At 53.5% G+C, this 25,394-nt stretch overlaps 1 protein-coding gene across 1 annotated transcript in view; it reads right to left on the bottom strand.

Annotated features, from left to right (window-relative positions):
- Positions 1–586: 586 nt before the first annotated feature.
- Positions 587–25,394, bottom strand: part of rimbp2b (RIMS binding protein 2b) — a 100,313-nt gene continuing 75,505 nt past the window's right edge. Inside the window, 17 exon segments of the mRNA XM_052031816.1 lie at positions 587–752; positions 1,168–1,307; positions 4,574–4,644; positions 5,260–5,424; positions 6,981–7,046; positions 7,705–7,873; positions 8,354–8,368; positions 8,370–8,539; positions 9,045–9,197; positions 12,320–12,437; positions 12,799–13,497; positions 14,975–15,133; positions 15,915–16,064; positions 18,061–18,210; positions 18,212–18,529; positions 18,970–19,121; positions 22,638–23,471. Coding sequence (XP_051887776.1) covers positions 587–752; positions 1,168–1,307; positions 4,574–4,644; positions 5,260–5,424; positions 6,981–7,046; positions 7,705–7,873; positions 8,354–8,368; positions 8,370–8,539; positions 9,045–9,197; positions 12,320–12,437; positions 12,799–13,497; positions 14,975–15,133; positions 15,915–16,064; positions 18,061–18,210; positions 18,212–18,529; positions 18,970–19,121; positions 22,638–23,471 — 3,695 coding nt within the window.

The raw sequence follows: 25,394 nt of genomic DNA, 5'->3' as shown, positions 1-25,394 counted from the left end.
ATAAATACTCTGCAAAGGCAGACACCAAACTAAAGTTAATCCTAAAATTCCACATGCTGACAGCTGGCCACATCCAGGACAACTTTCCTGAAAACATCCCTGTTTTTCAGGGACATTACAACATGCAATGAACTAAATATTACAAACCAAAGAAGTAGGTTGCTATTGACTGAATTTTAGAACTACAAAGCTGTGAAATGCAAGGAGAGATCAGACTGACAAAGTGCAGAGAAATCTCTGCCAGAGACTGATTGGAACTTTACTCCCTGCCTTGTCCACAATCCAACAAGAGTTTTATATGAGACTACAGCAAAGATTTGAAATGAAGTCCCTTTGCCACTTTAACATCCAAACAACAAACATTCTGTAGCATCAGACTGACAAAGTGCAGGCTTTGTAAATAATGATCTGTTAACCAGGAAAATGACTTGGGATTTGAACAAACAGAATCACTTCCTGAAGCGCTGACAAGCCAATGCTTTGTTTATTGAGGCCACAGCTAACTACAGCCTGTTCCCTACAGGTAGAGTCCATCCCACCAGGTCCCCCCGTTCCATCACACTGGCTTCACACAACAACTCAGAGCTCACAGCACAGAGGACAACCTCGGAGAGCACTGGTTAAACCTGACAGGTACGTCACGCAGAACAGAAGGACTGAACGAGTGTGCAGGGGTCACTGCAAGGAGGCACGTACTGCCCGCTGATTCAGGCTGGTAACTCGGGGAGGTCACACATTCAGACAACGGAAAGCTGCAGAAGGGAAACGGACAAGCAAGGGGTCCCCACTGCCCATTCACCACACTGGGTCTGCTTCCTTTGGCCTGGACGTGACCCCTCCTAGAACCAGGCGCTAGTCAAAGGCAGCAGCAGGAGAGGAGCAGCTTCCTGAGTCCCCCATGGGCAATGTAGTGGGTGTGGGGATGGAGGGAAGTCCACCAATGCAGGGGCCAGATCAGTGACTGCCATCACATAGGATCCAGCCCAGGGAGGCAGTTGGCCCAGAACTGGTGACGCTGACACACCGGAGGTGATAGCCAGTGACGAGAACACAACATGGAAAAGACAATGGAAACATGAATCCGAGACCAGGGCCGTGAAATGAAGCAGAACTGGGATGTGTGGGGGATGGATCCCTGCCAGCAAATCCAGACCAAGGGGAAAATACTTGCCCTTTTCCTTTGCCCTGCACGGGTGCCTCCTGAGGGTATCTGGACGGGGGCATCGGAGAGGATAGACCTCGACATCATCAGGCACCTCTTCCAGGAAGTTGGAGGGAACCAGACCTCTCTGTCCGTTGATCTCCCCCTGTACATGGGTCACACAAAATTACACAGCATTAGCACAGGAAGCCATTCAGCCCAGCAGACCTGTGCCAGCCCAGAAAGAGCTCTGCAATCAGTGGCATTGCTCCCCCCCGCATCCTTCCCACCAGCACACACCCTCACTGGACGAGGGAATTCTCTCTCTTGCTGCAGAGTTCCAAACATCTTCTAATAACCTCCACAGCACAATCGCAGAATCCCAAGTAGCATGGCAGGAAAGGTGAATTAAGACATAGGAGCAGACTCAGGCCATTCGGCCCATCGAGTCTGCTCCACCGTTCGATCATGGCTGACTTACTTTTCCCTCCCAACCCCATTCTCCTGCCTTCTCCCCGTAACCTTTGACGCCCTTACTAATCAAGAACCTATCAACCTCCGCTTTAAATATACCCAATGACTTGGCCTCCACAGCCATCTGTGGCAATGAATTCCACAGATTCACCACCCTCTGGCTAAAGAAATTCCTCCTCATCTCTGTTCTAAAGGGATGTCCCTCTGTTCTGAGGCTGTGCCCTCTGGTCCTGGACTCTCCCACTACAGGAAACATCCTCTCCACGTCCACTCTATCCAGGCCTTTCAATATTTGGTGGGTTTCAATGTGATTCCCCCTCATCCTCCTAAACTCCAGTGAGTACAGGCCCACAGCCATCAAACACTCCTCGTATATTAACCCCTTCATTTCTGGGACCATTCTTGTAAACTTCCTCTGGACCCTCTCCAACACCAGCACATCCTTCCTTAGATATGGGGCCCAAAACTGCTCACAATACTCCAAATGTGGTCTGATCAATGCCTTATAAGCCCTCAGCATTATATCCTTGCTTTTAATTCTAGTCCTCGAAATGAATGCAAACATTGCATTTGCCTCCCTTACTACCGACTCAACCTGCAAGTTAACCTTTAGGGAATCCTGCACTAGGACCCCCAAGTCCCTTTGCACCTCTGAATTCTGAATTCTCTCCCTATAGCTGCTCTAAAAAGCCACCATCTAGGCATTCTACAAATTCCTTCTCTTGGAATCCAGTGCCAACCTGATTTTCCCAATCTACCCTGCATATTGAAATCTCCGTGACCACTGTAACGTTGCCCTTTGTACGTGCCTTTTCTATCTCCTGTTGTAATTTGTACCCCACATCCTGGCTACTATTCGGAGGCCTGTACATGACTCCCATCAGGGTCTTTTTTACCCTTGCGGTTTTCTTAACTTGACCCCACACCGATTCTACATCTTCTGATCCCATGTCACTTCTTGCTAAAGATTTGATTTCATTTTTTACCAACAGAGCCACCCCACCCCTCTGCCCACCTGCCTGTCTTTTCGATAGGATGTGTATCCTCGGATGTTTAGCTCCCCAGCTCTGATCTTCTTTCAACCATGACTCTGTGATGTCCACAACGTTATATCTGTCAATTTCTAACTGCGCTATGAGCTCATTCTTTCGTACACTGCGTGCATTCAAATATCACACCTTCAGTCCTGTATTCACCACCCTTCCTCTCCAATCTGTCTCCATATTGCCTGAAGTTAAATTCTATTCTTTTCTAAACTTTCCAGAATAAAGAATGAGACAGAGATTTCAGTAACCTCTCCTGCACTCCCCTTCCCTTTTACTTTATCCACACTGTTCCAATCTGTTGAACCCCACCACCCGACTATTTAGTTTATAGCCCTATCTACAGCCCTAGATATGCGATTCACCTGGACCCTGGTCCCAGTGTGGTTCAGGTGGAGCCTGTCCCATCAGAACAGCTCCCTCCTTCCCCAATACTGGTGCCAATGTCCCACGAATTCAAACCCACTTCTCCCACACCAATCTTTGATCCACACATTTAACGCTCTGATCTTACTGACCCTGTGCCAATTTGCACGTGCTCAGGTAGCAATTCAGAGATTATTACTTTTATGGTTCTGCTTTTTAGTTTAGTCCCCAGCTGCTCAAATTCCCTCAGCAGAACCTCTTTCCTTATTCTACCTACGTCGTTGGTACCCACATGGATAACTGGACCAACTGATCTTCCCCTCCCACTCCAAATTCCTCTGCAGGTCAGATGAGTATGTCCCGAACCCAGGCACTAGGCAGGCAACACAGCCTTCGGGTCTCTCAATCCTTGCGACAGAGAATTGTGTCCATTCCCCTGACTATACTATCCCAATCACAACTACATTTCCCTCTCTGCCCCTTTTGAATGGCTCCCTGAACCACAGTTCAGTTGCTCATCCTTCCTACAGCCCCCAATCTCATCTGCACAGGGAGCAAGAACCTCGGACTTGTTGGACAAGTTCAAGGACCAAGGCTCCTCCAGCACTACCTCTTGGATCCCCCTACCCTGCCTCACTCACAGTCACACCCTCTTGTCCCTGACCACAGACCGAATTTGAAGCAGTTAATCTAATGGGTGTGGCTGCCTCCTGAAACACAGGCGTCCAGGTAACTCTCCCCCTCCCTGATGTGTCACAGTGTTTGAAGCTCAGATTCCAGGTCATCACCTTGAGCCTGAGTTCCTCGAGCAACCAACACTTGCTGCAGATGATGGCACTAGGAACCACAAAGGGGTCCACCAGCTCCCACATGATCTGGTCCTGCATTCCTACTTTATTTAATTAGTTATAATTTGATGTCTTTTTATTTAACTACTATGTTGTCAGTAACCTCGATTAAGTCTCAACTACAAGCCTGCTGAGCAATTAGTCCATCTGAGTAGTTTAAAGGGGAAAGGTTGAGGTCTTACATGGTCCTCTCCGAAAACCTCCTCTCTTGCTGGAAATTGATGTTCTAGACAGCTGCTTCATTCCACACTTGGTCAAGCTGTTACACAAGGGTACATTTACTCTCAGCACTGGGAATTTTAATGAAGCAGTCGTCTGGAACCAGAGGATGGTGAGGAGTTTTGGTAAAGAGATTTCAGAAGATCCAGGCACCAAACCAGAAGCTGAGTTTATGGGAACGACAGCACCGATTTATTCAGACGGTGGGTTTGCTGAAACATTCGGACTGCTCCTCCCACACAGACCCGGCTGTGAACATCACTCCTGCCACACTCTCACTCTGGAGCAGGGGTTTTTATTTGTTGCTCCCAATTCATGCTGCAGGGAGTGACTCTGCGGCCGGATTGTACACAACAAGATCTCACAACCAATAGATGACTGGAGCATTTCCCCACGATGAAGCCTGACCTTGTTCATACTGTTCAGTAACAAATAACGCGCCTTTGAAAGTCGACTTCAAGCACAGACAAAGATGAACGTACGTAATAGAACCCGTCTTCATCCAGTTCTCCCCAGACACTGATGATGTCTCCAGCACAGAATGTCAGCTCTGCTGTAACACAGAAACCAGCTCTGACTGTGGGCGGTGAGGAGTGTGCGCGGCAGCGAGGGGCTCCAACGGTGGGCTGGAGGAGAGATCCAGGGCAGTGAGTGGGGAGGGGGTGCAGGGGGCTGACCCACCACGAGGGATCTGCTCACTCACAGGGAGCCCCTTCTCCTGGTGCACAGGTGTGCAAATAAACCCTGCACACGTAACAGGTGGGCACATCACACACGTCTGACATCAGTGAACACGTCACACGTCTGTCAGTGGACACGTCACACACATCTGTCAGTGGACGTGTCAGACACGTCTGATGTGGAGTGAACATGTCACGTGAGGACAAACGTGCACTATGTGCATGAGGACTGGAATAAATGCCCACAGGATGAAGACGCTCAGGTTTAGGAGTTATTCCCCTTGCAGAACACAAAGTACCAGACAAAAGTGCCGACACGAAGAGCTTCTGGGCTATGGCACAGGCTCAGACCACTCAGCCCATCGTGCTGTGCTGGCTCTGCCACGAGCCCCACCTCGTGGTCACTGTCTCTCACAGAACAGTTGTTCTGTAAACCGCCCGCCAAGGTGCAGGAGAATGGAGGCGCGTGCTCTCGGGGAGGGTCGGACACAGCTTGCCTTTACAGGAGGGGGTGTGACGGGAGGCTGGGAAGCAGAAGTCCGTCCCTACCTCCATATCAACGTTCGGGGAGCTCTCTCTTGGATCGTAGTCGTACAGCGCCACCATCCTCCGAGAGATGACGGGGAGTGGACGGCGGCTGCTCCTGTTCCGTTCTGCGTTGTGGAAGGAAAGGCCAGTTCAATGGTTACCCACCAAGGTTCCCTGGGACCAACCCCCACCCCCCCCCAGGAGGACAACTGTCGCCTGAAGCAGCAGGAACACAGACTCAAGCAATAGGGAGGAGGTGGGGGGGGAGGGGGGAGGGAGGAATGGGAAGGGAGGAAGGGGAAGGGAGGACGGGGAGGGGGGAGGGGCCGATTTCCTCTGGTCAATTGCCAGCAGAACCAAGTGATGTATTGAGCGGGTCCGTCCCCCAGCGCTCAGGTCCCGTGCTGGTCACAAACACCGACACGGGAAATCTGAAATAGAAACAGAAAATACTGGAAACACTCAGTGGGAGCCCTCTGACCTGAAACGTTCTCTCCCTCCAGCTGCTGCCCTACCTGCTGAGTGTTTCTGGAATGTTCTGTTCTGTTACCGACCACAGGAAATCTGGCTGGACCTGTGGGTCTCTGCAGCGCACAGTGTGAGGCAGGAAATGGTCAACGGTGGGGTCGCCAACTCTTACTGGACCCTTGCCCCTCTGCTCCCCAGCCTCCCCCCACCACACCCCCTTCTTGGGGCAATAACTCCCAGTGACCCCCAGGAGATGGGATCCATCTCCCACACCGGCGGTGATCCTGCCTCACCGCGCTGACAAGGTTCTGCACACACAGCCACACAGCGCCCGCGAGGGAACACAAGACGCCAGGGATGGGAAGCTCTGGGTGACTGCCTCCCTCCCCACCAGCCACGGGGACTGGGCAGGGGTCGCCGAGGGTTGGATGGCAGCAGGTGAGGAGGGTTTTCCCGGGGAAGAGATGGCGGAGTCTCCCAGCGGGAACAGCTGGAGGCATCGGCCAGTTCTTCTCCCGAGGACTCGTCTCTTTGTACAGAATCCACCTGCTGCCCTGATGTGGGGTGTGGGGGGGGCAGGTCAGAGGTCAGAGGGACCGGGGTCAGGGGGAGAATCCAAATCACTCCCGGAGCCGGGACAGAGAGGAGCAGTTCACCCGGAGCAGGAAACACAGAGTGCCGGAAAACAAGGAACGTTGGATCAAAGGGAGAAGAGGTAAGCACTCACACTCACACGTACACACACTCACACTCATACACTCGCACTGACACACACCCACTCAGTACAACACTCACCACAGATATACACTACTGATCCACACTTCCCATATCCACACTTTCACACACTTCCTCTCACTCAGCCTTCCACTCATTCACTCTAACATTCACTTCTGCACGCACTCTCTCACGCGCACGCGCACACACACACACACGCACGCGCATGCTCTCTCTGCCTCGCGCACACACACACACACGCACGCTCTCTCTGCCTCGCGCACACACGCATGCGCGCACACTCTCTCTGCCTGGCGCGCGAACACACACGCACGCGCACACACACACACTCTCTCTGCCTCGCGCACATACACTTGTTGTTTAAGGTGTTCAACAAAAATGAAAAGAAACAATGCGTTTCATTGGCCCAAAGCAGATCAGCACACTCAAAGGATAGACAGCACACAACTTTTATTAAAACAAGTTAGGTTAGACAGACCTCGTTTGGACTTTCGGGACCTGCGGTTAACAGAGCGCGTACTCTCTTTGTAACGCTCAGGGTTGGCTTCAGCGGGGGAGGCGTACAAACAGAAACAAAAGAAGAAGAGAAGAAGTGAAGCGACCAGAGGAATTTCTCGGACACCTGCTGGGTGTTTACCGGCGTGTTACTGAGCCGATGAGAATCCTAGTGGCAAAGCAGCAGGAATGGAGGGGAGTCTGTGGTTGGGGTGAGGAGCAGGGGAGGGGGCTGATCCTGTGCCTCACACAGTGCCCACCCCCCACCCCCTCAATCTATGAACAAAGGGTTGCTGCAGTGAGCTGTCTCAGCTGTCTTGTCTGGGAGGCTTCGCAACTTCAGAAAGCTTTGGCCTGCGGCCCCGTGTCAACGAGTGGAAGACATGATCCCGGCCAGCGGCCCCTCTCCTTCGGGATCTAAACCAACCCCACTGAGCCAACTGGTTGGCCTCACCTTAGAGGGAGTGCCTTCTCCCACCCCTCTCGTCCTCCACCAGCTGTCGAACGTTTCTTCATCAAGAGAGAAATGGGACCCTGCCTGAATGAAGGTGTTACTCCGCATTAACCATCAGAAGCCTCCCTTGCTATGATCCAACGCACACACAACCACAGTCGACTGCACATCTCGCACTAAGCATCTGGAGACTGCAAATGAATGCATTCCAAGCACAGCAGCCAAGCCTTGCCCAATAAGCAGCCAGTAATACCAATTTTCTCCACGGGCGTGTTGAGGGGCAGGAATCCCTGTGTCACCAGCTGCTCCACCATTTCCTTGCTGTCCGCCTGGATCTCTGACACCATGTTACAGGGGATGAGACCCACCCTGCCTCCAGTCTCTCCGTGGTAGAACCCGTCTGCGTCCTTAGTCCCGTGGACCTGAGGAAAGGTGATGGTTAGCACATCGCCGGCACAAAACCTGCCTACCCCCAGTGGCAGAGACGCTGCAGAGAGTGCAAACCCTTCTCCAGCCCCAGCGCGCACCCCAAAGCCCTGTGATCCACGTAGTCACAGTGGTAGGTGAGCCGGTTTGCCAGAGAAATGGTGGTGAACAAGGCAGGGTAGGTCACCCTCACTCAACCCTTCACCATGTCCACGCTAAAACCTGGCTACAGTGACCACCCATTTTCCCAGGGCGCCCTGTGTGGGAGTCGGGGAACTGAGGGTACAGAACCCAGCCGTTCACCCCGAGCCTCTCCGTTCCCCACACATCTGTCAGGGAGTCGGGGGTACAGATCCTACCTGTTCACCCTGAGCCTCTCTGCTCCCCACACACCTGTCGGGGAGTCAGGGGTACAAACCCCACCCGTTCACCCCGAGCCTCTCTGTTCCCCACACACCAGGCAGTCTGCCCATTACCTGGATGATCTGTCCCCTCCTTGAACGGCAGCTCTTCCTCTGCTGCGTCGGGGTTTGGTGACATCGACAGCGGGTCGTAGTCAAAGAGAGCCACAAAAACCCTGGTTGGCAGGTCTTCAGTGCACAGCTTGGGCTCAGCCTCTTCGTAGAGATCTGGGGACAGCCGTCCTCTCCCGCAGTATCTGTCTGTAAAACCACTCACACCGTGAGCCTGACGGAGAGTCAGCCACACACTGACCAGCAGACCTCCACAGCCCCAGCAATGGCTCTCAGGCCATCTGCTCCCCTTCATTTCTGCTCACTTCTACCCACTAATAGATGTGCATTTCCATAGCGCCCTGATCTCAGAGCTGTGGGAAATAGATTTTAGGGGATCACTGTTGCGATTAGTGGCGACCAGATTATTGAGGGTGATGGGACCCAGCCCAGGACACAGCATCTCCGTGTGTGAACCAAGTACCTGCTGCTCTTCCCCAACGCCACCCCACCTCTCGATGCCCAGCCACTGCCCTGACCTTCCCTCAACCCTCTCACCACCCTCCCATACCTCGCCTCAACCTCCTCCACCCCCTTGTTACACTACTCCCCTCATAAACCCCCACCCATTCCCCCATGACCCCCACCTCACCCACAGACCCCCACAACCCCTCCCACTGATCCCATCAATGGAACCGGATGGGGTGGTACCCACCGTGTCGATTCTCGGGGGCTGTGCTACGTTGATGTGGCCACTTCCTCCTCCCTGTGAGACGACGATAATGAGCATCCTCTCGGGATGGGGAAACGGGGCCTTCGCTCCCCGATCGCGAGCGGCGTCCCTCGCTGTTGCTGTCAACTGTGATCTCTACAGGAGGCAGAGGGAGAGCTGAAGATGTCACAAGGTCAGACTGTCCCTCGGAGCACCCGTACATCAGCCTGACCTCCTTCTCTGGGATGTTCCTCAATATCCCGGCATAGCTGCCAACTCCTGACAGCCCTGGTCTATTCAGGGATCACCCAGGGCAGCTCCCTGTCACTGAATTGTACTGAACAGGGGGGTTGAATGAGAGAGTGGGAGGAGCTCCGGAGAGGAGGGTGGGTGTCCAGACGACATGGGGTGAAGGGGATTGGGCACAGAACCCAAGAGGAGGGGAGGGGAGGGAGGCAAAAGATGTGGGGGAGTGGCACTGTTGATCAGAGATAGTGTCACGGCTGCAGAAAAGGTGGACGTCATGGAGGGACTGTCTACGGAGTCTCTGTGGGTGGAGGTTAGGAACAGGAAGGGTGTCAATAACTTTACTGGGTGCTTTTTATAGGCCGCCCAATAGTAACAGGGATATCGAGGAACAGATAGGGAAGCAGATCCTAGAAAGGTGTGATAATAACAGAGTTGCTGTGATGGGAGATTTTAATTTCCCAAACATCGATTGGCATCTCCAGACAGTGAGGGGTTTAGATGGCGTGGAGTTTGTTAAGTGTGTTCAGGAAGGATTCTTGACACAATATGTAGATAAGCCTACAAGAGGAGAAGGCTGTGCTTGATTTGGTATTGGGAAATGAACCTGGTCAGGTGTCAGATCTCTCAGTGGGAGAGCATTTTGGAGATAGTGATCCTAATTCTATCTCCTTTACATTAGCACTGGAGAGAGATAGGAACAGACAGACTAGAAAGGTGTTTAGTTGGAGTAAAGGGAATTATGAGGCTCTCAGGCAGGAAATTGGAAGCTTAAATTGGGAACAGATGAGATGTTCTCAGGGAAAAGTACAGAAGAAATGTGGCAAATATTCAGGGGATATTTGTGTGGAGTTCTGCATAGGCATGTTCTAATGAGACGGGAGTCACGAGAGGATACAGGAACTGTGGTGTACAAAGGCTATAATAAATCTAGTCAAAAGGAAAAGAAAAGCTTACAAAAGGTACAGAGAGCTAGGTAATGTTAGAGATCTGGAAGAGTATAAGGCTAACAGGAAGGAGCTTAAGAAGGAAATTAGGAAAGGCAGAAGGGGATATGAGAAGGCAGAAGGGGATATGAGAAGGCAGAAGGGGACATGAGAAGGCCTTGGCGGGCAGGATTAAGGAAAACCCCAAGGCATTCTACAAAGTATGTGAAGAGCAAGAGGATAAGATGCGAGAGAATAGGACCTATCAAGTGCAGTAGTGGGAAAGTGTGTATGGATCCGGAAGAAATAGTGGAGGTATTTAATGAATACTTCACATCAGTATTCACTACGGAAAAAGATCTGGGTGATTGTAGTGAGGACTTGCAGCGGGCTGAAAAGCTTGAGCATGTAGATATTAGGAAAGAGGAGGTGCTAGAACTTTTGGAAAGCATCAAGTTGGATAAGTCGCCGGGACCGGATGAGATGTTACCCCAGGCTGCTGTGGGAGGCGAGGGAAGAGATCGTAGAGCCTCTGACGATGATCTTTGCATCATCAGTGGAGACAGGAGAGGTTCCAGAAGATTGGAGAGTTGCGGATGTTGTTCTTTTATTCAAGAAAGGGAGTAGAGATAGCCCAGGAAATTATAGACCAGTGAGTCTTACCTCAGTGGTTGTTAAGTTGATAGAAAAGATCCTGAGAGGCAGGATTTATGAACATTTGGAGAGGTATAATATGATTAGGAATAGTCAGCATGGCTGTGTCAAAGGCAGGTCCTGCCTTACGAGCCTGATTGAATTTTTTGAGGATGTGACTAAACACATTGATGAAGGGAGAGCAGTAGATGTAGTGTATATGGATTTCAGCAAGGCATTTGATAAGGTACCCCATGCAAGGCTTGAGAAAGTAAGGAGGCATGGGATCCAAGGGGACACTTCTTTGTGGATCCAGAACTGGCTGGCCCACAGAAGGCAAAGAGTGGTTGTTGAAGGGTTGTATTCTGCATGGAGGTCGGTGACCAGTGGTGTACCTCAGGGATCTGTTCTGGGGTCCTTACTCTTTGTGATTTTTATGAACGACCTGGATGAGGAAGTGGAGGGATGAGGAAGTGGAGGGATGGGTTAGTAAGTTTGCGGATGACACAAAGGTTGGAGGTGTTGTGGATAGTTTGGAGGGCTGTCAGAGGTTACAGCGGGACATAGATAGGATGCAAAGTTGGGCTGAGAACTGGCAGATGGAGTTCAACCCAGATAAGTGTGAAATGGTTCATTTTGGTAGGTCAAATATGATGGCAGAATATACTATTAATGGTAGGACTCTTGGCAGTGAGGAGGATCAGAGGGATCTTGGGGTCCGAGTCCATAGGACGCTCAAAGCACCTGCACAGGTTGACGCTGTGGTTAAGAAGGCATATGGTGTATTGTCCTTCATCAATTGTGGGATTGAATTTAGGAGCCGAGAAGTAATGTTGCAGCTGTATAGGACCCTGGTCAGACCCCACTTGGAGTACTGTGCTCAGTTCTGGTCGCCTCACTACAGGAAGGATGTGGAAGCCATAGAAAGGGTGCAGAGGAGATTTACAAGGATGCTGCCTGGAATGCAGAGCATGCCTTATGAAAGCAGGTTGAGGGAACTCGGCCTTTTCTCCTTGGAGCGACAGAGGATGAGGGGGGACCTGATAGAGGTATATAAGATGATGAGCGGCATTGATCGGGTAGATAGAGGCTTTTCCTCAGGGTTGAAATGGTTGCCACAAGAGGACATAGGTTTAAGGTGCTGGGGAGTAGGTATAGAGGAGATGTCAGGGGTAAGTTTTTTTACTCAGTGAGTGGTGAGTGTGTGGAATGGGCTGCCGGCAACGGTGGTGGAGGCGGATATGATAGGGTCTTTTAAGAGACTGTTAGGTAGGTACATGGAGCTGAGTGAAATAGAGGGCTGTGGGTAAGCCTAGTAATTTCTAAGGTAGGGACATGTTCGGCACAGCTTTGTGGGCCGAAGGGCCTGAATTGTGCTGTAGGTTTTCTATGTTCTATGTTCTAAAGAGCTGGCACAAGCTCAGGGGGCAGATGGCCTCTTGCTGTGCCACTACAATTCTGCTTCTCACTCACCGATGGAGGGCACTGTCATTGGCCTGACCCGCTGCCCAGTGCTGCCGTGGGAGGCCCTTCTGCCCGCGTGATCCATCCTGTCTGACGTGCGGCCAGATCCCGAGCTGTTGCCCAACATCTAGAGGGAGAAACCCAGACAGAGGGGGTAATTGGTGACATCGGCAACTTGCTTCACATCTGTTCTACTGCAAAGAAACCAAAAGTCTACTTGGGAAAACTCTAGTCTACAGGAAGGGGCTGGTCAAATCAAGGGTGGGACTGATGGGCAGAAATTAACCCTGGGAGGAGGGTCCTCAGCAAAGCAAATGAAAACGTTGACAAGATGTTTCTGTCACTGAGTGCTGATGAAGCCAGGCAGACAGGACAAAATCAGAGACGGACTGCAGAGAACAGAAACAAATAAGCAGCAAAATAGTGTGGGAATAATTAATGAGGCTGGTTGGCAAGCAGATGGGAAGAGGAGAACTTAGTCCACACACCAGCGATCTCTCCTTGTCCCTGTGGACACATACAGTAACTGCATTTGGTACACTAGTGTTACTTGTTTGTAATTTAGTTGTCCGGCCGGACTGCTCCTGCCCTGGGACGCGGTGCTCTCCTTCCCGCAGTGCGCTGCCAGCTCTGTGTTGTGAGACGTCCCTATGGGCATGGTCTGAGACTGACGTGCACCTTCCGTCGGAAGCCTCCTCGCTGAAGGAATCCTCTTCCACACTGACTTGCCTCTGCAGAGATCCTCGGCGCCGGATCTGGTGGCCGTGCCTGGAGGTGCCTGGGTCCCGGTGGTGATGGGGCGGAACGGCGACCGCCTCCCGCCGGCTTCCATTGTCCAGCCTGCCGTCCGGGCTCCGCGTCCACTCGCTGCCCGCCACGTCCTCCCACGGGGGGTGGGTGCTGCCGGAGGCAGACTTCGCCCTGGGTCCCCGCTCCTGCCCAGCAGGTGACCAGACAGGGCAGCCACACGTCATGTGGTCTCGGCGCCGTCCCTCGGGCCCGGAGCGGCCAGGATCTGTGCTGCTGGCCCAGAGGTGGGAGTCGTCCAGTGGGGGGCTCAGCTGCCAGCCCCCCGGGTCCCCGGCTTCCTCAGGGATACTGCAGAGTTTGTTAGTGTGCAGCATCTGTGGGGTGGCCTCAGGGTGCTCCCTCTGAGCTTCTCCAACACTCTTACTCTGACAGGAGATCTACAAGTGGTTGTTAAACGACAATCGGGAGCGCGGGAAACAGTGAATGAGGAAAAGAAAATAAAGACAGAATTAGTTTCCCGGGCCGGTGGGGAGGGGAGCCCACGGCCCACCCCAGACAGGGTGACGTGCTTCTGATGGGGAACCTGTAAAAATAAGGTCGTGGTACAGACGTTACTTAAACACACTGAGGGCTGCAAGCTGGACACAAACAAGGCCTGACCACTCCCCCAGCTGTTCAATGAGGCAGGCAAACCAATGTGTTAGCACAAGCAAGCGGGAGGTAACACAGGAGGAATGTGAGCAACCCATCCACACGCCCAGACACATCCTGCCCGGCTGCACCCTGGGACCCCGGGAATGGCGAGATCCCAGCACCGGGACCCTGGGGAACGGGTAGATCCTGGCACCCGGACCCTGGGGAATGGGTAGATCCCGGCACCCGGACCCTGGGGAACGGGTAGATCCTGGCACCCGGACCCTGGGGAATGGGTAGATCCTGGCACCTGGACCCTGGGGAACGGGCAGATCATGGCACCCAGACCCTGGGGAACGGGCAGATCCCAGCACCAGAACCCCTGGGAATCAGGAGATTCCAGACCCTGGGGAATGAGCAGGTCCCAGCACCGGAACCCCAGGGAATGGGGAGATCCCAGACCCTGGGGAACGAGCAGATCCCAGCAGTGGGACCCTGGGGAATAGAGAGATCCCAGTACCGGGACATCAGGAACAGAAGATCCCAGCACCAGGACCCCGGCAAGAGCAGGGACCTGTTGCACTATACGTCAGCAGCCCACAGGCTGTCAGGAGCCAGAGGACCGGAAGTGATCGGTAGAAGGACCAGTGTTGTGCGCAGTGGGCAATGTGCTTGGTGCAGTGTTGGGCCAGGTTGGTGTATGGCCCTCAGAGGGAGCTGGGAGTTACCTGAGGGGGAAGGGTTTGCAGGGCTCCTGGGAGGAAGGTAGTGAGTTATTCCAAGAGCTGGTACAGACCTGATGGGCTGAATGGCCTCCTTCCCTGCTATCCCCTGTGACTGTGGATTCATTCATTGGAGACTTTGTGGGATTGGACTGTGTACCGCAGCAGTGCTGACTGGGGATTGGGCGATCTCGTGGGATCGGACTGTGTACCGCAGCAGTGCTGACTGGGGATTGGGTGACACAGACAGAGCAGCTTCAGTTCATCCTGTCACGGAGCCCTCGCCACCCCCCACCGTCTCTGCCCCCTGGGCTGACTTGTTTCTCTCTGCCTCGGTTCTGACGAAGGGTCTTCGACCTGAAACATTATCGGTTTCTCTCTCCTCAGACGCTGCCTGACCTGCTGAGTGTTTCCAGAAGGTTCTGCCTCTATCTCAGGGTCCCAGTGCCACAGAGGCAGGGGTGAGGAGCCCGGGTGTGCACAGGGCTGTCGGTGGCACACCACAAAGCTGGTCGCCATGGCTGCAGGGTGGCGCACGGCCTGCGTGGGCTCAGCTTACCTTCAGGGCCGTGTGTGAAGTCGCACTGTGCCTTCTCCTACCCCCCTCATCCAGCTGCATCTCCGAGTACAGCTCCTCCTCATCTTCCTCCATGATGTCGGACAAGTCGGATCCCCGACTGCTCTCCGAGTGGTAGCTGTCCCCGTGGTCATAGTGCTGCTGACACCAAGAAGCAGGAGAGTAACTGTCTGCAGCCGCGCAACAACTACCCCCTGCATTTGTATACCACCTCTCATGTACAACGCACCCTGGGTGCCTCAACATGTGGGAGCATACAAGGAGAGATCAGGTCAGGAGACCCAAAGCTCAGAGACAGAGAGAGGAGGCCAGGTTCATGGAGGGGATTCCAGAGCCTAACACACACCCACACCCACGTCAGTCCGCCTGGTTTCCCTCTGCCAGACCGAGTCTGGGTGACAGCCCCTGTCCACACGGTCAGCCTCTCCCACTGTATCTGCTGACTGACCTGTGTCCTCTGGTCCTGTGTCACTACCACCATGTGAACTTCACAGCAAGATTTAGAACAATGATTTTTTCTACCCTTCAGTCAATTGGCTGTTTGGCCATGCAACCCTCAGCTTCCAAGCATCAAATAAAACTGGGACCAACCAGAGTCTTCACTTCATTATCTCCCAGTCTTACATTAACAAAAACAGAAACTGCTGGAAACACTCAGTGGGTCAGGCAGCATCTGCGGAGAGGGAAACAGTTAATATTTTAGGTCTGAGGTCCTTTGACAAAAGTGCTCTCTCTCTCTTTCCCAGTGCAGACAAAGGGACTCCATTCCGAAACATTCACTCTGCCTCTCTCTCCACAGCTGCTGCCTGACCTGCTGAGCGTTTCCAGCATGTTGTTTTGTTTTTTATTTTGGACCTTCAGCAGCTGCGGGTTGCTCCATTAACACCGACAAAAGGATCAGGAATACCGTGGGGATGCTCACCTGTCTGCCCAGTTCCGAACGCCTCAGGAAATCATCCACTGAAGCACTGGGCCTCTTGATGCTTTGTGCATCGTAACCATCCTCCTCCTCGTCTGAGTTCTCCTGCTGGAAACTGCTGCTCCTCTGGCTGAATATGCTCCTCTTCTCAGCCTGAAACCCACGGACAGAGCAGTCAGTGTGGAGCTCACCACAAGTGAATGCCAAGGTTAGCTCACTAACTCACCAAAACAGAGGACAAATGCCAAGGAGTCTGACGTAACGGACAAATGGTTCATGTCGACAGGGACAATAAAGCATTTCACCTAAACGGTGAGAGATTGCAGAGCTCTGAGATGCAGGAGGATCTGGGTGTCCTGGTGTATGCTTCACAAAGGGCTAGTATGTGGGTACAGGGAGTAATGAGGAAAACTGACAGAACGTTACCGCTTGTTGTGAGGGGATTGAATGCAAAGTAGGAGGTCATGCTTCAGTTCTAGAGCACACGCGAGATCACGCCTGCAGTACCTGGGCTCCTCAGGTCAGGAAGGACGTTAATGCCAGCTGAGTGAAGACTGATTGGGCCAAACCTGCAATGGCTGGGTTGTCTTACGTGGAAAGCTTGGAGTGGATAGGGATGTACTGGATGGAATTCAGAAGGGTGGGGGGGGACGTGACTGAAACATACAAGATGGTGAGTGGTCTTGACAGAGTGGGTTGGCGAGGACGTGTTCCCTTGTGGGGGAATCCAAAACGTAGATGCTGGAATCTGATGCAGATTTGTCAACCATCCCTGTGTCTCCATAGACGCTGCCTGACCCACTGAGTTCCTCCAACTGTTTGTTTTTTAATCCAGAATCTGGGGTCATTGGTGAACAATAAAGAGTCAGAACTTTTCCACCGAGGTTCATGAGTCTCTGGAACTCTCTCCCTCAAGGACAGTGGGAGCAGAGTCTTTGAGTCTTTTTAAAGCGGAGGCGGATAGGTAAACATGGGGTTTAAAGGTTGTCGTGGGTGAGGGGAAGGCAGAGTTGAGGTTACAATCACATCAGGCATGACCTCATTAAATGGTGGAGCAGGTTTGAGGGGCTGAGTGGCCTCCCCCACTCCAAACGTTGACATGGAGCCCACGACTCCCCTGTGGAGTCAATCAAACCATCTCAGCCCCGGACATATTCACTGACTCCTCCCTCCCTGCGGTACAGACTTCCAAAGATTCACCACCCCCTGAGAGAAGGAATTCTCCTCACCTGCATCCGAAATGGGTAATCCATTCTTGGTACCCCACCCTGGGAATCTTCTCTGGATACCCCCACCCTGGGAATCTTCTCTGGATACCCTCATCCGGGAAGTTTCTCTGGATACACCCACCCAGGAAACCTTCTTTGGATACCCCCAGTGGGGGAACCTTCCCCAGATACCCGCAGTGGGGGAACCTTCCCTAGATACCCCACCCGGGGAACCTTCTCTGGATGCCCCGACCTAGGAACCTTCCCTGGATACCCCACCTGGGATATTATCCTTGCAGCATTTGTCAGTGAGCTCCCTCAGAATATTTAACATTTTGGTAAGATCAACCTTTCATTCTACTAAACTCTCTCGAGTACAGGCCAAAGCTACTCAATCTTTCCATACGTCAACCCTCTCACCTCACCACCAGCGCTCCCCACACTGCTGCCACTGAGATTCCATTCCTCCGTAAATAAGGAGACCAAATCTCAACACAGTGGTCTCACCAGAGCCTCGTGGTTGCAGCAAAGGTGCCCTCCGTCTTTACCAGTAATTAATTTCCCCAACTAACTCTGCTGTGCTTTGCTTCTCTGAAGCGTCTCTGGTCACCAGTGATCCAGTACCGTGAGCCGTCAAGGTTGTGACATGAAATGAGAGCTCAGTCTCAGCCCACCTAGCCTGGGATGTGAGCCACAGACACAGACCAGAGGACTTGGCGTTTACTGCACAGAAGAACCAGGCCTGGCTCCTGAGTCTTTGCTGCTGATGTTGGTCTGACTTTCAATTACAGGCACGGGAAGGGATTATCCTTGAGGAAGTGCTGGCATGGCAGGTGGTTGGTGTGAGGTGTGGGGTGTGGTCGGTGCGGGGTGTGTTTGGCGCGGGGTGTGGTGTGTAGTGTGCAGTTAGTGCGGTGATGAGGCCAGGAAGGAGAGGGTACCTTGCTGCTGTCTGTCACACGTTGGGCTGCCTCTCGAGCCATTGCCTTGGCCATGGTGTTGGAGATGGGAGCTCCCTGGGGCTGCGGGAGAATTCTCTGTGGCGATGGGGACCTCGTTGTTGCCGCTCCTGTTGGTGTAGTTGGGCACAGTTGGCTCCAAGGATCGTCCATGGAGCAGAGGCGGGGAGTGTGCTTGTTCCCAGGGCTCCTCCCGTTGCGGTGTTGGGCCCAGTGGCTGGTCTTTGGTATCAGGAGCTCTGGCACTTGCTGATGTCTTGGTTCTGGCAGGACTCCACGGCTGGGAGGCTTGAAGTCCCAGCAGGTCAGTTGGGATGGCTGCAGCACACGAGTCCTCGGACTCTCCCTGTGCCGACACCGTCCGAACGATGATCTCCCTGGTTTCCAGGTTCTGTATCCGCAGGTAATCCACGGTGACGCTCTCCGCTGTGGCCAGCTTCACTTCCGCAACCTGGGATCACAGCACAAGGGGTGCAGTGAAACTTTCCCAGCAAACCTCTCAGACAAGGTGGAAGCACAACGGCAAGGGAGTCACCGGTCTGGGCGCGTGGGGGGGGGGGGGGGGGGGCTTCAGGGAGACTTGGGGGTGGGGGGGGTTGGTGGGGAGAATGGGGGGACTGGGGGACGGTCGTGGGGGGACAGGCAGGGATGGGGGGATGTTCACGGGGAGACGGGGGGATGGGGGCAGGTGCAGGAAGGGGAATGATAAACACGAGAAGGTCAAGAGGTTTGGGGAGCAGATTCCAGAGCTGAGAATGTCCGTGTCCATCTGATGCCCCCCGCCGATGTCCCATCCTCCCCCTGCCCCCCGTCCCGTCCTCCCCCCGATACCGGAGCCGCTGGCGGCGGGGACCCTGGACCCCCTCCCCTGACTGAAGCGCTGGGACGTACCTTCTGACCCTTGGCGCAGACGCTGTAGCCGGTGACGCGGGCTCCATTCGACGTGCCCATGGAGCTGAGCACGGGGGGCTTCCAGCTGATCTGCAGCGTTCCTGGCGTCGACCCAATCTGCACCGTCACATCCTGAGGGGGAGCAGGGGGTCCTGAGGACAGGAGGCACGGGTTACTGCACCGGCCTGCCCTCCCCTGGCCTGCCCCTCACCAACCAGCACCCCCAAACCAGACCCTGCCCCCGTCAGCCCCAACGCACCCCCCCCCCACCAACACACAAGAAGTATCAGGAATAAGGGTGATGAACTGAGAGCTTGGATAAATACATGGGACTACGATATTGTGGCTCTTGCAGAGACATGGCTCTCACCAGGGCAGGAATGGATACTGAATATTCCTGCATTTCAGTGTTTTAAAAGGGATGGCGGGGGGGAGAAGAGGAGGAGGGGTGGCGATACTGGTCAGGGACACTGTTACAGCTGCAGAAAGGGTGGATAATGTAGAAGGATCCTCTCTAGAGTGAGTATGGGTGGAAGTTATGAACAAGAAAGGAGCAGTTACTCTACTCTATTCTATAGGCCCCCAGGTAGCAGCAGGGATACTGAGGAGCAGATCGGGAGGCAGATTTTGGAAAAGTGCAAGAATAACAGGGTTGTTATCATGGGAGACTTCAACTTCCCAAATATTGATTGGCACCTGCTTAGTGCTAAAGGTTTAGATGGGGCAGAGTTTGTTAAGTGTGTCCAGGACGGATTCCTGTCACAGTATGTTGACAGGCCGACTAGAGGGAATGCCATATTAGATCTAGTATTAGGTAATGAACCGGGTCAGGTGACAGATCTCTCAGTGGGTGGACAGTGACCACCGCTCTCTGACCTTTAGCATTGTCATGGACAAGGATAGGAGCAAAGAGGACAGGAAGATATTTAATTGGGGAAGGGCAAATTATGAGGCTATAAGGCTAGAACTTGTGAGTGTGAATTGGGGTGACATTTTTGAAGGGAAATGTACCATGGAGATGTGGTCGATGTTCAGGGATCTCTTGCAGGATGTTAGGGATAAATTTGTCCCGGTGAAGCAGAGAAGGAATGGCAGGGTGAAGGAAACGTGGGTGACAAGGGAGGTGGAACATCTAGTTAGGAGGAAGAAGGCAGCATACATAAGGTTTAGGCAGCATGGATCAGACAGGGCTCATGAGGAATATAGGGTAGCAAGGAAGGAACTTAAGAAGGGGCTGAGGAGAGCAAGAAGGGGACATGAAAAGGCCTTGGTGAGTAGGGTTAAGGAAAACCCCAAGGCATTTTTCACTTATGTGAAGAGCAGAAGGATGACGAGAGTGAAGGTAGGACCGATTAGCGATAAAGGTGGGAAGATGTGCCTGGAAGCTGTGGAAGTGGGTGAGGTCCTCAATGAATACTTCTCTTCAGTATTCACCAAGGAAAGGGGCCTTGATGACGCTGTTGGTAAGGTTAATGTTCTAGAGCATGTTGATATCAAGAGAGAGGATGTGTTGGAGCTGTTAGAAAATATTAGGACAGTTAAGTCCCTGGGACCTGACGGAATATTCCCTAGGCTGCTCCGCGAGGGGAGGGAGGAGATTGCTGAACCTATGGCTAGGATCTTTGAGTCCTCGTTGTCCACAGGAATGGTACTGGAGGATTAGAGGGTGGCAAATGTTGTCCCCTTATTCAAAAAAGGTAGTAGGGATAGTCCAGGGAATTACAGACCAGTGAGCCTTAAGTCTGTGGTGGGCAAGCTGTTGGAAAGGATTCTTAGAGATAGGATCTATGGGCATTTAGAGAATCATAGTCTGATCAGGGACAGCCAGCATGTCTCAACAGCCTGATAGGATTCTTTGAGGAGGTGACCAGGCAGACTGATGAGGGTAGTGCAGTGGATGTGGTCGACATGGATTTTAGTAAGGCATTTGGCAAGGTTCCACATGGTAGGCTTCTTCAGAAGGTCAGAGGGCATGGGATCCAGGGAAGCTTGGCTGTGTGGATTCAGAATTGGCTTGCCTGCAGAAAGCAGAGGGTTGTGGTGGAGGGAGTGCATTCAGATTGGAGGGCTGTGACTAATGGTGTCCCACAGGGATCGGTTCTGGGACCTCTGCTTTTCATGATTTTTATTAATGACTTAGATGAGGGGGTAGAAGGGTGGGTTGGCAAGTTTGCAGAAGACACAAAGATTAGTGGTGTTGTGAATAGTGTAGAGGATTGTTGAAGCTTGCAGAGGGACATTGATAGGATGCAGAGCTGGGCTGAGAAGTGGCAAATGGAGTTCAATCCGGAGAAGTGTGAGGTGGTACACTTTGGAAGGACAAACTCCAAGGCGGAGTACAAAGTTAATGGCAGGATTCTGGGGAGTGTGGAGGAGCAGAGGGATCTGGGGGTCCATATCCACAGATCCCTGAAAGTTGCCTCACAGGTGGATAGGGTAGTTAAGAAAGCTTATGGGATGTTAGCTTTCATAAGTCGTGGGATCGAGTTTAAGAACCGTGAGGTAATGATGCAGCTCTACAAAACTCTGGTTAGACCACACTTAGAGTACTGTGTCCAGTTCTGGTCGCCTCATTTTGGGAAGGATGTGGAAGCGTTGGAAAGGGTACAGAGGCAATTTACCAGGATGCTGCCTGGTTTTGAGAGTATGTATTATGAGGAGCTAGGGCTTTAATCTTTGGAGAGAAGGAGCATGAGAGGAGACATGATAGAGGTGTACAAAATATTAAGAGGAATAGATAGGGTGGGCAGCCAGCGCCTCTTTCCCAGGGCACCAATGCTCAATACAAGAGGGCATGGCTTTAAAGTAAGGGGTGGGAAGTTCAAGGGAGATATCAGAGGAAGGTTTTTTACCCAGAGAGTGGTTGGTGCATGGAATGTGCTGCCTGGGGTGGTGGTGGAGGCAGGTACATTGGTCAAATTCAAGAGATTGCGAGATAAGCATATGGAGGAACTTAAAACAGAGGGATATGTGGGAGGAAAGGGTTAGATAGTCTTAGGCGAGGTTTAAAGGTCAGCACAACATTGTGGGCCGAAGAGCCTGTATTGTGCTGTACTGCTCTTTGTTCTATGTTCAACCAGCCCCCCTCCCCCTACCAGCCCCCCCAAACCACACGTCCCAGCCCTGATCCGTCCCTCCCCTACCCCAAACCCACCCGGGGGCCGCTCCAAATGCTGCTGCTGTGCCAGGGATTCACTTGGGTGGGGCTGGGAGCTGGTCTGATCAGTTCTTGGGAGGCACCTTGGGGAGCTTTACTGGGTTAAAGGTGCCACAGAAATGCAGCTGTGATGGTTAGAGTGAGCAGGGTCCGGGTCTGTGAGGGTGCTGTTCAATATGTCCCTCACCAGCTGTGGCACATGGTGTGGCATGGGAAGATCCCAGGGGTTGAGTCACAATCTGGGTGAGGATCAGTTCAGCTCAGGGTCAGGGGTCAGCTGCGGTCAAGGTTAAGAGAAAGGTCGGAGGAGGGTTCACTCCCCCAGTGTAACATGGGTAGTCAGTTCCTGTTCCAAAGATTCCCCACCCTGGGGCAGTGTGTGGGGACCCCTCCCCCCACCCTGGGGCAGTGTGTGGGGTCTCTCCCCCCACCTTGGGGCAGTGTGTGGGGTCTCTCTCCTCTCCTCCCACCCCGGCAGTGTGTGGGGCAGGTGAACGGGGAGATACCACACCTGTGGGCAGTGTGCAGAATTCCACGATGCCCTCCCGGTGCTCCCGCTGTTCCAGGGGCAGTTGCCAGGGCACCTGGTGGGGCAGTGCGACTGCCTTCACCTTACACGTCATGCAAGGCTTCAGGTTGAAGAACTGGTACTTGTAGCTGGCGGCTTTCACCACGTCAAACTCCTCGCCGTTGAGGAAGATGGTGTGGCTGTAGTTACTGTTGCTGGGCTGCCAGGAGATCTCGGCCGTTGTCTGGGAGATATTGTCAACCTTCAGGTGTGTGGGGGCCACGCACACGTCCTTGCCAACGAGCAGGGTGCACCGGAGCTCGTCCGAGGTGCCACGGTCCGTCACGCTCTGGACGGAGATGCGGTAGGTGAAGTTGGCCAGGTTGAGCTTCTCGATCAGAGCCTTGGTCCTCCCCCCCGAGGGGATGTTACTCCGGACCTCCTTGTCCACCAGGATGTTGTAGCTGTGCACGGTTCCCCAGCCAGGGGGGACCGCCGCTGGGTCCCAGCCCACGATCACAGTCCTGCCCAGCTGTTTGATCAGGCTGATTCTCCTGGGATAAGGCACGACATCTTCACCAATCTCGTCGATGTTGACATCCAGCATCCCTGAGCTGTTGTACACTGACGGCTCTGGCTGGCTCAGCAACAGCCCGTCCGCTTTGGAATCCTGCAGCACGTGGTCGCCGTGGAGATGGAGGTCCATGTGATTCACGTCAGCATTCAGTAGGTTGTTGTCCATCTCTGTGTCCACGGACTGGAGCAGCAGGTCCTCGTCCTGCAGCAGGGCGACGAAGTTGGAAGGAACCAGACCTCGGCGGCCGTCCATCAGCTCACCTGTGGAGGGAGGAAGTGTCAGGACCGGTCAGTGCCCAGCTCAGCACCACTGTCCTCGCACCCAGGGGTCAGTCCTTGGCTCTGGGGTCAGTCCCAGACTCCCTGGACCCAGGGGTCAGTCACCAGCTCCCTGCACCCCCGGTTTCGGGGTCAGTGCCCAGCTCAGCACCACCGTCCCCGCACCCAGGGGTCAGTCCTTGGCTCTGGGGTCAGTCCCCGACTCCCTGAACCCAGGGGTCAGTCACCAGCTCCCCACACCCCTGGTTTCGGGGTCAGTGCCCAGCTCAGCACCACTGTCCCCGCACCCTGGGGTCAGTCAGCAACTCCCCACCGCACCCCCGGGGTCAGTCCTGGGCTCCCCGTTGCTACACCCCTAGGGTCAGTCAGTCCAGTGAAAGGCTCTGGTCAGCTACAGTCTCCCTTCTCTCCCACAGCCCCACACATTTTCCCCTTCATATCTATCCTTTGGAAGTTCCTCTTGGACCTACCCTCAGAGCCCCAGCCCAGCTCCCCGTGGAGAACCCCCCTTCCCCCGCTGCTGCCTTCCACCCCCACCCTCAGCCCCTGAACTCTCAGCACTGCAGGCAGCTCCTCCCCACTGCCCCAATGCAAACCTCTCACCACTGCAGGAGGTTCTCAACTCCTGGCCTGAAGATCATTGACTGCATGTTTACTGGGGGAGTGACAACCCTGGTACTCTGTTCTGCAGTCCACGGTACCCTTGACTCTGGACACATTCCCGACCCCCCTTGGCTGGTGTTCGAACGCAGGATGTGGATGGAGCCTGCGGTCAGTGACAGGATGTTGGGAACTGGACCCCGGGTAGGAAGCCACCTCCTCTGAGGGGGGAGTGCGGCTGGGAGAGGCTGTCGTGTAACGCCCAGGAACAGCCAACACCGTCAACCCCTTCTCCTGCCCTGTCCCCACATCTCTTAATTGCTCCAACATAAAGCAACACATCAGTCCACAACTGAGCCCAGGGGAGAGAAGTCCAAGGATTCACCATCTCGAGTGGAGACTTTCCTCATCAGTCTTAAACCCGACCCATATTCTGGGACAGTGACCAGTTCTAGACTCCTCACCCTCCCCTGTATCTACCCCGCACCTTGTACGTTCCACACTGTTCTGGACGATACAAGCTGTCTACCCAACCTCGCCTCATATGACAGATCCACTATCACTGCACTCCTCCTCGTTACGGAGGGAGTTGGGAAGGAGAGCAAAGCCGTACACAGTACTGTAGGTGTGCTCTCACCAGGCCCTGCGCAGCTGCAGGAAGACTCAAAACCTGGGGCAAGACAGGTGGACGTATATTTACTTGCTGCATACAGACACCTCAGCCACGAAACAGCCGTAGCAGTTGAAGGATTGACACAAACTTCTAACAGTCCAACACTCGATGATCTGAGAGTGTTGGAGAGTGAACAGGAACTTGGCAAGGGGGTGGGTATTATGCCAGGCCAAAGATCGACACCTATGTGATGTACGTGGGTGGGATGTGGACACGTTCAGTCACACTGACGGCCTGGACTGTGGACCACCCCCCCTCACCACCCCCCCCCCCACCCCTTTACTCACCCCCACTCACACCCCCCTCACCACTCCCCCACCCACACCGCACCACCCCTGGGAGACAGCCTGGAGCAGTTCATCCTGGAGAAGATGAGACCAGTGGTGTGCCACAGGGATCGGTGCTGGGTCCCCTGGTGTTTGTCATCTATATTAATGATTCGTAGGAGAATGTAGGTGGCCTGATTAGCAGGTTTGCAGATGACACCAACATTGGTGGTGTGGTGACAGTGAAGAAGGGTGTCTAAGGTTACAGCAGGATCCGGATCAACTGGGCCAAGGAACGGCGGATGGACTTTAACTCGGACAAGTGTGAAGTGATGCATTTTGGGAAGTTAAACCGGGGCAGGAGAC

This window comes from Pristis pectinata, chromosome 17, assembly GCF_009764475.1.
Source record: "Pristis pectinata isolate sPriPec2 chromosome 17, sPriPec2.1.pri, whole genome shotgun sequence".
In the NCBI taxonomy this organism is placed as follows: Eukaryota; Metazoa; Chordata; class Chondrichthyes; order Rhinopristiformes; family Pristidae; genus Pristis; species Pristis pectinata.
The sequence above is the reverse complement of the archived record's forward strand: the minus strand, read 5'-3'. Positions and strand labels throughout refer to the sequence as shown.